The sequence below is a fragment of the Parambassis ranga genome, chromosome 2 (genome assembly GCF_900634625.1).
Source record: "Parambassis ranga chromosome 2, fParRan2.1, whole genome shotgun sequence".
Lineage (NCBI taxonomy): Eukaryota > Metazoa > Chordata > Actinopteri > Ambassidae > Parambassis > Parambassis ranga.
Genome location: NC_041023.1, coordinates 15,771,499 through 15,784,093, shown reverse-complemented (window position 1 = coordinate 15,784,093; position 12,595 = coordinate 15,771,499). Strand labels below are relative to the sequence as shown.

Below are 12,595 nucleotides of genomic sequence, written 5' to 3'. Positions count from 1 at the left end.
TCCCAATCTGTGCATGCACATACTGTATTATAATCATCCCCATTAAAAAGTTAGACAACAGCGCAGTTGCTAGTTAAAATGCGACTGAAATTGATTCATGATGATGATGCCAGTAGTCAGTGTCAGTAAGCTGCATGATTAAAACTCTTATCTTTTTTTAATATGCATGACTTTGTTTGACATGTATTTTTTTTTCCCACAAGCCGGAATCCACTCACTTGTGGGGAGCAGAATTTATCTCCTCTGACACTGTGCTTTTAGCTAGTTACCTGCATTCAGTTGAGTGCAGCAAGGGTGGTATATTTGTGTAGGCTGACCCAAGAGTTAGTGTCCTCCGTTTTCTTTAGGATCCATAATCTTCTTTATTTCAAAACCTAAAAAGTAACTCAGTCACAGTATTCCTGGCAGCTTGGTCAGCTGGTTATTAAATCTTGCAGTTAAACTCCTCTGTTTTGTTTGCCTAGCCTCTTATTTCTGCAGAAAAAATAGGATGACAAACTTGTTACTGTTACTGTATACTCATGCATTATTTGATAAAGCCATTAAAATAGCATAGAACATGCATAACCCATAAGCTTTCAAGACGTAGGAGCAATGCATATACTTGCAGTACATCTCTGCTTTGCCTCCACTGTCACTGAGAGTCGAGCTCATTGTGAGCCATCAAAATACTGAACAGGTCCACAAAACAAATGAAAACAATTATAAAATAGCATGTGGCCAGCGCAAAGGCTCGCCGACTGACAAACTGACAAGAAAATAGACCCCTCTATCTATATGCATGGGCACGAATAATAGTGCTTTTATCTGCAGGTCTAGCTTTCGTATGTGCACGCCTTTTTAAAATTCATTTGAACACTAACCATTTCGCAGCTCAGCCCCTTCAGAAACATAGAAGTTTGTGTGAAATCGGTCCATCCGTCCACCCATCCAATCTCCCATCTGCCTTTTTCAGCCAGGGAAATAAAAGGCCAAGCTGTCTGTTATCAGTAAGGTGCTGTAGTAAGGGGAGGGGGTTAGGTGAAATGGACTGGGAATTAAACCTAGAGATGTCCAAGAGTTTAAATCCAGGCAACTGGACTTGAGTTTTTGGAAGGCATTCTTTACCACTCTTCAGTTCTGCTGAAAAAGCAGAGAGTCTAAAGCTGGATCCATACTCCGCGAGACAAAGACATTTTTCCCCCCTGCAGACGTTACGCCCACAAAATGACGTCATTTTTTGTCTCTGACCGCCCGCTGATCCGCACTCCTGTGCACAGGGTCCGGGCCGAACTTTGTCTTTCAAGGCTGTGCGGCAACCATGCTGTGATTGGTCGGAATGTATTGTGGGCGTGATGAAAGTGGAGAAGCGCAAGAGCCTCTCCAGGTATATAGGTAGGTGTATAAACAGCACTGATTCAACAGATTTAGATAAGACCATACCGGTTTTGCATGATGAGCAATAAAAGAAAGAAAGAAAGGCAAGTCAGGGTGATTTGTCACCAATAACTCCAGACAGCCATTCACACATACCAGATGGTGACTGTTATTACCATTCTATATACTCCTACATACCCGGGCATAACAGGCTCGTTAACAATGTCTGTATATCTTTGCTATTGTTACTTTTAATGTCGCATCTTCACAGCTCATCACCGGACAGTCTGAAGTATCGCAGGCACATTGGAACACAGTAGATGTGCAAATGTGGTCATAAAGGCACAAACACTGAATCTTTGCTATTGTTACTTTTAATGTTGCATTTTCACAACTCATCGCCGGACATCTCACACTGTTGCAGGCACCCTCTCTGTATAATGCCCTCTTGCCATGGCACAAGTCCTTGTGGTGTGTTAAAAAACTCAGTAAAGTCTTTCCTTATAGTTTAGTGGGCGGGCCGTATGAGGAGTTCTGCACACACGCGCCTCGCGGAGTATGGTACCTCAGTGCGGAAAAGACCTTTTTTTTGTATCTCTTACCACCCGTGGAGTGCGTTCTCCGCTCTTTGTCTCGCGGAGTATGGAACAGCCTTAAATTTAAAGTCTTGGACATGGCTATGACCTGGATGAATGAGAGCATCCAAAGACAAGCCTAGAGATGTTCCACATCCCAGCTCAGCACACAGGTTGTTATTAAAAGCTTTGTAATAGGCTAGGCTAGATTAGTCTACAGATATGGCCTAATCCTTTAAAAACTCCACCATCAAATCAATAAAAAAGAAGCTGGTGGAGAACTTGGCGATCTTTAAAAGCTCTTTAGGGTTGCCTTAGACCAATATGCAGCTGTTGTTGCACGCTTTAACTACTGTGCTAGGGCTTGCTTATATATTGCAACATATTCATTGTAGGTAATATTACCAGATAGCAACATTCCAATATAAGAGCCTTCCTCTCTCATATTAACAAGACAGCTTGTTAACATGAGAGAGGAAGCCATAGCTACTATTACTCTACATTGTTGCTGCAAAGATACTGTAGAAGATGTCCCTTTGGCTGCTGATTGATGATGCCATTCTTTGTTTGATATGCAGGTGGGTACAGTATCTTTGTTTAATGCAGAGGCCAGGTGAAAATGTGTGTATGCTTGATTCTGATTGGTCAGTCGAGCATTCTGACCTCAGTTATTACTAAAGAGCACACCACTGCAATGCTAAGCTGACTGTTGCTAATTGATGCAGTTCTGATCACTCCCAATCTGCTAAAAAACTCCAATAAATTATGTTTAGCTTAGCGAAATTATTGATCTCTTGACAAAGTAGCTGCGTCTAGTTTAAATTCACAATAATAGCTAACTTATTCCTCAGATGTTTGATTTATCCATAAAAAACCAGTGGAGGTGTGGAGGTGTAGCTGTGTGTGTGTGTGATTGTCTGGCTCTCAGTAATTACCTCTCTGAAGAAAGCCAGTCCCAGGCCATGCCAGACTGCATCTTCCCATTTAGGGACCATTTGCCTTGTTGGTATTTTTAGACTTTAGTGTGTAATGTGCGCTTTTGAAGATGACTGAATGAAACACAGCACCTATTTGAAGATGGGACATAAGTCAGTCAGTCAGTGACATAAGCCTAGCACCACAAATCTTCAAAGGCGGATGTATTTAAGTGTGGCAGCAGCTTTTCTTTTCTGTTTCTGTTTTGAAGTCTTAATTGTTATTTAATTTGTGTTGTGCTTTGTTGTAAAGGCTGTGAAATGATAATTGCATTGCCTTTTCCTCCTCCACCTCACTTTGATGTATGTGCATCCAGAGATTTTTTTTTTCATGTAGTGTAATTTAATTTATGATCTGCTGGCCTGCATGATTTAAACAGGTGGGTAAGCCAAACACCTGTTTCTATGATTTTTTTTCATCTTAGTACATAAATCTTCAGTTCTCTTTAATCCATCAATTTCTTTCATTCTCAGTGATGATAATATTGAGACAACAAAGCTCTGGCTGTTGCATCCAATCTTCCTCTCACTGAATCAGAAAATGACTCCTCTGGGAGCTGGTGTGGCTTCTGAACTGGAATCCACAATTAAACATACAGATCAATACATGGATCGGGTGTGCATTGCCTATCTACTGGAGTGAGGAAAACAAAAACTAAGCATATGTGGCCTCATCTGTGGAATACATTCTCTGTGGGATCATTTGCATTGATCAGCTTGGCTTCTGTCTAAACAGTGATATAGCTTAAGGCTCAAAAGACACACTGAGAGTGGGACAATCTTTTTATAGGAAGCTCTTTTTGAAAGTGGACCTCCTGTGGAGATGGATATCCAGGTAATTTGCAGTTCGCTGCCCACCTCAGTGTCACTGTGTCACTTCTGTAAGGAGAATCGAGAGTACTGAGGGCATTGAAGACAGACTGCTGGTTATACCCTTTTTCCTCTTTTAAGATGAATCTGATAGTGTATGTCTCACAGTTAAACACTTGGAAGTAAAGCCTATCAGTCACCATGACACCGGTAAGAGGCCTTAGATATTTTGTGCCTCTGTGTGAAGTGCTGCTGCAGGTTCAGTTTAGTGGTCTATTTAATGGTTATTGGATTATAACAACAGACAGTCTGTATGCTTTTTTTTCCCAAACATCTCCATATAATCACATCCAACAGATAAACCTGTATTAATTTAGTCACGTATATAGTATGCATTTAGTCATTTAGTTTAGTTCACTGTTTATGCTGGCATTCAATTGGATGAAGAGTCTTATGAGATGTAAATCTCTGATGTCACACTGCACAGCCTGTTGGCCTACTGTTACAACTGAGTTCATTGAAAGAAAAGCGTAGTAACAATAAAACAGATGTTGTTTTGTTTGTTGCCAAATAATCATTTAGTTGTTATGTGTTCAAGTACATTTACAAAGGAGTGCACAGAGGCGTGAGTTGCTAAATTCATTAAAGAAAAAAAAATAAACCAGCCAAAATGCTCTCATACGGCTACCGAAAGAAAAACACACGAAATAAAGCTGTCTCCCAGCCCAAACCAAAGTCCCAACACAGATAACAACATCTCTGTGTTTCAGAGCAGTGGAATACAAATTGTAACAAGTGCGTGCACAGATTCGACAAATCAAATGCCTTAGCAAACAATTTCAAAAACCACAAAAGCCAAAGTCAAATTGAGAGGCACAGACAGACTCACAGCCACCATGGATGGCTTCACAGGAATGGATGGGGGCCACTGATTGGGTGGATGATTCAGGTGTCAATCGACTGCTCCATTAGCTACTGGCATATATATAAATATATGCATCACAGATCAGCATAAAAATCCATAAACTATTTCTAGTAAAAATGTATTTGTGTACCACTTTTACTGTTTATTTGGGTCCGTGTCCCAAATACTTACATGGAGTAGGCAGGGTTCATGACCTATACTGCAGCCAGCCGCTAGGCGGCGATTAAGATGTTTTTTGCCTGATTTTGGGAAGCTGTCATGCCACCCATCTTTATAAATTCTCTACCTGGCATTGGCACATGGTCAAAATCTACAATGTTTCCTGGCATCAGTCTCCATTGGCTATTTTTATGCAGATCAGTGGCATGAATTTTTAGTCAGAGTTTCTTTTTCTTTACATTGATGCTTTTGTTGTTGAGAGTGGGGGGTAATGGGAGCTGTGACCTAAAGGAGGCAAACCCCCCACTGATAGTAATATCATGTTAATAATACATGTATAATGTTATTGCCAAACCAATGTAACATTCTTAGTAAGTGCAATATTGCACCTTGATGCCATAGCTACACGTAGAGACACTTCATATCTATGATATTTTTACATTATTACCACAGTAACCATGCAGTAAAAACCTGGCCATGTTCGCATTATATGTAGTTGTTGAATTGTTTTTAGTGGAGCTTTCTAGGAGGGTAACCATTTACCCTTTTCCTGATACAACACCAGAACCACAATTAATGCAGCCCCTAAGCATCAGTCTTTGCCTGTGGAAAAATGAGATGGCCCTGGTGAAAATCCGTGCTGCTGCTTGCTCAACATCAGCCCAATCATTTTGTGTCTGCCGCAGTGTAATCAGCTCTGAACTCTACAGAGGTTTGTGCAGTCAGAGAAAGAATATATCCAATTGATATGTTCATCTTTAAACGGAGGGCCTGCGTGCTGTGGCGGTAATTAGAGGCGGCCTTGTGTGTCAGTTTTAATGACCGCAGGTACGGTCTCAGCTTAGTTTGTTACTGGTACAGTTTGAATGCAGGATGTGACACTTGATTTAACCTCGGCAACAAAACACTCCAAGGTTAATAAATAACTTAGAAACTGTATAGATGGAGAAATTTGGACCTCAGGGTGTTTGTTCAGACTGGATAAATAATTTATCACTTGCCAAACCGCACAAAGCAGCGTGCACTGGTTATTATCAAGCAGGAGAGTGAGGAGGTTTTCTACAGGGAACTGGAAATGAGTACTGTTTAGTTTTATGTATGTTTCACCCAAGTATATTTTGGGTAATAAATATTCCTCCCTCTGTTATATAAGAAGACTTTTACTGGAAACAATAGGTTTGCTTGAAACAAGTTGGTTTGCTTTAAATTTCATTTGTGTAGAATGTGGTGTAAACTGTCTTTTCCCATCCTGTTTGTATGTTGATGAAGATTCTCAGTCATCCAGGTCATCATACGTAGAGAAGGTTGAAGCAAGGTGTCTGGACTTGTAGAGTTTTCTAGAAGACGTTTCGCTGCTCATCCAAGCAGCTTCATCAGTTCTAACTGTTTGGTGGGGAAACATGGTTTATATGTGGTTACAGACCTATGTGGGTGGGTCTCGGTAAAACTTAAAAAAAAATTAAAAACAATAGCACTAAATGTTTCCATACTTACCTGTGATGTTCTGGCTGACTGGGCCAGGTGTGTCTAACGACTGGCTAACGACTATGAAACTGTCAGAGGTGGACTGGTTGACAGCCCTTTGTTCTTGCTGTGAGTATGTTCAAACTTCCTGGGAATGGATGGAATCACTGCATTGTATGTGGTAGAAAGATGATGTCTGAGGCCACCACCTCTGTTAAGGGAAGGTTTTTCCAGCTTAACATAGATGGCTTCCTTGAATCCTCTTTCATACCACCTTTCCTCCCTGTCTAAAATGTGAACATTGTTGTCCTCAAAGGAGTGTCCTTTGTCTTTGAGATGGAGGTGAACAGCTGAGTCTTGTCCTGAGGAGGTGGCTCTCCTGTGCTGAGCCATTCTTCTGTGGAGTGGTTGTTTAGTTTCTCCAATGTACAGATCAGAGCATTCCTCACTGCACTGGACTGCATATATCACATTGCTGTGTTTCTCCCTGGGAATCTTATCCTTCGGGTGAACCAGTCTCTGTCTCAGTGTTGTCATAGGTTTGAAATGGACCGGGATGTCATGGTTGTTGAAGATCCTGCGGAGTTTCTCTGATACTCCTGACACATATGGAATGGAGATGTTCTTTCTCCGCCTGGTGTTGTCCTTCTTCTTGTTGTTGGGGGGTCTTATTTTTGTGGCTTTGATGAGTGCCCACTTCGGGTAGCCACATGTTTGCAGGGCCTTCCTGATGTGGTGTTACTCCTTCTTCTTCCCCTCTGAGCTGGTTGGTACAGTTTGTGCTCTGTGCTGCAGGGTCCTGATGACTCCCAGTTTGTGTTCCAGTGGGTGGTGTGAATCAAACAACAGGTACTGGTCCGTGTGTGTGGGTTTCCTGTACACTTCCACATTGAGGCTCCTGTCCTCCTCAATATGTACTGTGCAGTCCAAGAAGGCCAGATTGTTGTCCTTGGTGTCCTCGCGAGTGAACTTGATGTTGTTATCCACTGCGTTGATGTGTTCTGTGAAACGTTCCACTTCGTTGGTCTTGATTTTGACCCAGATGTCATCCACATATCTAAACCAGTAGGTGGGGGTGGTTCCCGGAAAGGAACTCAGGGCTCTTCTCTCCACATGTAGAGGTTGGCCACAATAGGAGACACAGGTGATCCCATCGCACAGCCGTGCTTCTGTCTGTAAAAGTTCCCATTGTACTGGAAATAAGTGGTGGTCAGGCAGAGGTCCAGCAGGTCACAGATGTGGTCTGGCGTTAGGTTGGTTCTCTCCTTGAGTGTGCTGTCTTGTGTGAGGCACGTCCTTACCATCTCTGTGGCTTCTGATGTAGGGATGCAGGTGACATCACAAGGAGGTGACATCAAATGAGACCATGGTGTCGTCTGGGTCCATTCGGATCTTCTCCACCTTGTTCACAAAGTCCTGAGAGTTGTGGATGTGATGTGGTGTGTCACCTACCAGTGGTGTCAGGAGTTCAGCCAAGTGCTTAGCCACGTTGTATGTGACTGAGTTTGTGCTGCTGACGATGGGTCTGAGGGGGACTCCTTCCTTGTGTATCTTGGGGAGTCCATACAGGCGTGGAGTGGCTTCCCCAGGATACAGTCGAAAGTAGAGCTTGCGGTTGATGATTTGGTCCTTCTCCAGTTTTTGTAGGTAGCTGACTAGTTTCTTCTTGTAGTTTCCGGTGGGGTCCCTTCTCAGTGTCTCATATGTGGCTGTGTCACTGAGGAGATCTGTCACTTTGGAGTGGTAGTCCTGTGTGTTGAGCACCACTGTGCATCTTCCTTTGTCTGCTGATAAGATGGTGATGTCCCGGTCCTTTTGTAGTGCAATCAGGGCCTTCCTTTCATCACTGGAGAGGTTGGATGGCGGTGCTTTAGCAGTGGAGAGTGTGGCTGTGACCTTCAAGCGGAGTTGCTCAGCTTCTGTGTCTGTCAGGTTGTTGTTCTTGATGGCTGACTCTGTGGCTGTGATGAGGTCCACCACTGGAATCTGCTCTAGCGAGATGGCAAAGTTGAGTCCTTTGGCCAACACGTCTTTTTCCGGCTGGCTCAGTTGTCTGTCTGAGAGGTTCTTTACCCATTTGTCCTGGGTGTCCTGCTGTGGCAGTGAGTGGTCTTCCCTCCTCCATGTGTGAAGGTTAGCTGCATTTTTAACAGAGAAAACAGTTTTCAATTTATGGAATTTGCGTTATTGTCGTTCCTTACCCCTGGTGTGCTGTGCCGTCTGGACTTTTTCAGTCAGTTTGATGACTTCATCCATGACTTCGCTGGGTAGGAGGGTGGCAAGCTGTGATCTTGTCTGCTCTATGGTGACCATGAGAGCGTCTATGGTGAAGTTGATCTGTCTGATCCTTTCGTTGAGGAGTTGGTTCTGGGCTTTCTGCAGGATGGTGTCTGCTCTGTGGCCCTTGACAGTGGATCCGAGACGTAGGCTGTTTGGGGTTAACTTTTCCTGTCTGCATCTCAGGCTGAAGCGTAGGTGGTTCCTGTAGTCTGCCAGTTTCCTAGAGGTCTTTTCATGTTCCCTCACCAATCGTAGGGTGTCCTTCCCAAAGTGATCGGCAACATGTTGATGAAGATTCTCAGTCATCCAGGTCATCATACGTAGAGAAGGTTGAAGCAAGGCGTCTGGACTTGTAGAGTTTTCTAGAAGACGTTTCACTGCTCATCCAAGCAGCTTCATCAGTTCTAACTGTTTGGTGGGGAAACATGGTTTGTAATTCTGTTGTATATACACACAGCAGAGATGGTTAAATTTCACATTATTACAAGACTCAAGGACAATCTTTGAAAGTTGCAGCCCTTGCTATGACAGTCACAAACATAGGACTCTACTGCATTATTGCAACATTTTTACTTTGTCAGTGTACAAAAACAGCACTGTTTTCTGTTTATTCCCTTCACTGTAGTGGCCTGGCATAGTCATTTCCCTCCCACCATAGTCTCACAATGACCTCTTAATGTAAAGTAGTTGGTCATTAAATCTCTACTGTTATATATTTAATGTTACTTCTTGATCCAAAAAGAGACCACCTTCTAATATGTATGCAACCTCACTCAGGCAACCTAGCCAGAGAGTGACCCGCCCTTAATCCACAGCCACATTTGATGCATTATTAGCCACTGTTTTGAAGGCCCCTCCTATTGTGCAGTCTCCCAATTTCCCAAGTGTGTAGGGATTGGCTTACGAAACCTTTTTCAAACCCATTTGCATACCATTTGACCCCCTTCAGCTGGAGTGCTTGCTCTGTCCATTTTTCACAATCTATTGCAGCAGGACCACAAGCCTTGTTGATTCTAACATGAGAATCAAATCTGGCCTCCGATTCCATTTAACCTAACATGCACATCTTTTGGAATGTGGGAGGAAGCCAGAGTGCTGAGTAAAAAACCCAGGCAGGCACAGAGAGAATAATGGCACAGATTCAAAGCAAACATGAACTACCTTGCTGTGAGACAACGATGCTAACAACGCTGCACCACTGCTACAACAGTAGAGTCAGTCATTGGGGTTTATGCAGAGTGCGTGCAGGAAGGGGGATTCATACACGCTTTCTGAAGCTGCTATAGGTTTATATGCATCTGTATGCTTATCTAATTACATGACACATTTTGAATTTATTTAGGTCAAGACAGTAAGCTGTAAGTGATAAACACTATTTTACTGCATATTACTCTGGCATGTCTAATCCAGGTAATCTGAAAGTGTAATTTTTACATTTTCAATGGCTTTTCACCTTTAATGTGTAAGACCTGCATTAATCTCTTAAAAAACCTGAGCTGTGACTTAATCAGCTGTGAACAGCCTCAACTTCTGTTTAAAGTTTCAAATGCTAGTTATATAACTGTCATTCAGTTATAGTAGAGACAAGTATTAGAATTTCCTTTTGGCCCGTCAAAAGTTACATAAGCAGCAACATATGTAAATAAACTTCTCCTCTCTCCTGTTACAGGATGGCCATCCAGGTCGACAAGTTTGACTTTGAAAGTCTTCCACAGCCAGACCAGGAAACCGTCCGCTTCAGTAACCCCAAACAGCTAGAGGAGGAGCGACAGCACGCCCAGGGCTGCCAGATCAACAGCAAGCTGGGAATCTGTTGGAGCATTATATCCTTTTAGTGGCTACAACTACAAAGACAGAGTGAGTGATGACAATAGTGAATCAGTTGCAGGTAATAATATCCAATAGTTTTGTGTGGTAAAACAGATTTTATCAGCATTCAATCTGCTGAATGTTGATTTGATATGAGTCAATCAGTGATACGGCACATCTGGATGCTTCATCTGGAGGGCCTTCTGGCCAGTAGGAGACTTGTTTGCATGTATTGACAGATGGGCAAGCATATGGTGAAGCGCCTGCTACTGTAAAACCATCAAGTAATGTCTTAGTGTGTTTTTTTTTGTGTGTGTGTAGTTGCACATGATGTAGTTAGCAAGTAGCAACATAGTACTCCCTCATAATCATTATTACCCAACATCTTTTCTTCAGTGCTGGTTAATATTTCTGCTTGTGTAACAACCCATTTCTAAGCTAATATTTATGGATGGAATGGGCACAACATTTACATTGACATCCATGATGTGTGACATACTTACTTCTACTGTTGGTAACGGTAGCAGAGCTTGAGAGCGCATCACATAATCAGCTGCCAGATTCAGTGCCTCGTACCAGCCCATCACTCATCAGCTGGCAGTCACCGGCGCACATATTTAGAGACTTAAGAACTGCCTGTCAGATTGTTAGTGAGCATGGTAAGCAATTAATGATGAATCCATTCTCCCAGCTCCTGCGATTGCTATTATATTTTCCCCTTTTTATGAAGGCATAAACACTCCCATCATTATATGCATTGTTTTATCTACTAGTAATTTGGCAGTGTGTAGGCAGAAATGAAGAAAGAAAGTGACATACAAATGTTGCTCCCAGCCACACTATTTTAACTGCAGGAGGGGGAAAAAAACACCTGAAACAGCTTATTTGACAGTTTTTTGATATTATTTGAGACATGTAATGTGTAGTTTTTAAACTTCTTTCAAAGCTAAAAAGACAAATCCCACATGCCCTTATACCTAAACCACACAATAGGTTGATTACCTGCTCAAACAGCATACAAGACCAATGTCTTGACCAGATGGTAAGTGGATGCTCGCATTAACCCAATGTACTCAATCATGCCCCCTCCAATGCAAAAGCTTCACTAAAAATACATAGTCTGTTGTAGCTTTTAACCACAGCCAGAGTCGAGCAGGCAGGAAGGAACTTCATACGCAGACTCCAACTCATACGTCTCAAGAGGAGACGCCACACAAAAAATTTAACCGTGGAAGAGGACAGGCTCATTTTTAAAGTGGAACAGCGCAGCATTACATGTGGCACTACATATCCTTTTTATAAGACAACAGCAAGGAAAAGAAAAAGGAATGGGAAGAAATAGGAAAGGCAAAAAAGCCCTTTATTTCTTTGTTGTTCTCTTCTCTAAAAATGCAGATTACTGTGTGATCTCCTGGTTGTGACTCAATCTTGAAACTTTCAGGCAAACTTGTAATGTTACGAAACAAGTCAGACGAGCAGCACAAGTTCTCCACATCTGAAACATTCCTAGTAAACGTCCCCATAATATGGAATAACAATCTCAATAAACTGTTAGGTCTCTGTAGGCAATTTCCCTGTTGATTTAACTGAAGAAAGAGCTACAGCACAGCCACATTTATGGATACCCATAATTCAACTGTAGCCCTGTTTCAATGGAATATAACATCTGTTTAGTAACTTACTATTTCAGTGTCAATGAACGTGCACTGTTACTGTTATGTCACCAAGTCAAGTCCTGATGTTACCACCCCTGCACAGAGACACATTGTTCTGTGCAGATAGTGATTTGACTGTCTGAAGTCATTTAAAAAAGCACAATGTAAATTCAGCTTCAGGCTGGATTTTCCTTTCACAACATGAAAAACCACAGAAAGAAAAAAAAGATTTGATTACACTGCACGTCACACTCAGAAGCCTTTCACTTGGCCTTGAGCAAAGTAACAGTCACTTTAATTTGTAATTTATGAGCTCCCTACAATACTACTCGTGTTTTTGTAGTGGATGTTCAGTGGTTGTGATTTACTCACAGGGAGTGTACGGTACAGCCACTAAGCAAAACGGAGGAGATGAAGGGGAACGTTGCGTGCCGTCCCCTTGAGAAGGTCACAGCCAAGTTCATGATTCATCCCCTCTGAATGCACAGTGTAGAAGTTCATTTGTGTCCGTCCCAACCGGCACTAAAAGTCTACTTCACGGTTCGTTATCATTGTTACTTTCTATAAAGCTGTCATTGCTCATGTAAT

At 42.4% G+C, this 12,595-nt stretch overlaps 1 protein-coding gene across 2 annotated transcripts in view; it reads left to right on the top strand.

Annotated features, from left to right (window-relative positions):
* Positions 1-12,595, top strand: part of trappc9 (trafficking protein particle complex subunit 9) — a 171,302-nt gene that overhangs the window by 98,247 nt on the left and 60,460 nt on the right. For both annotated transcript variants that reach the window (XM_028400050.1, XM_028400048.1), the window contains one exon: positions 10,213-10,366. In XM_028400050.1, the coding sequence (XP_028255851.1) occupies positions 10,213-10,366 (154 nt within the window). The remainder of the gene's footprint in view (positions 1-10,212; positions 10,367-12,595) is intronic.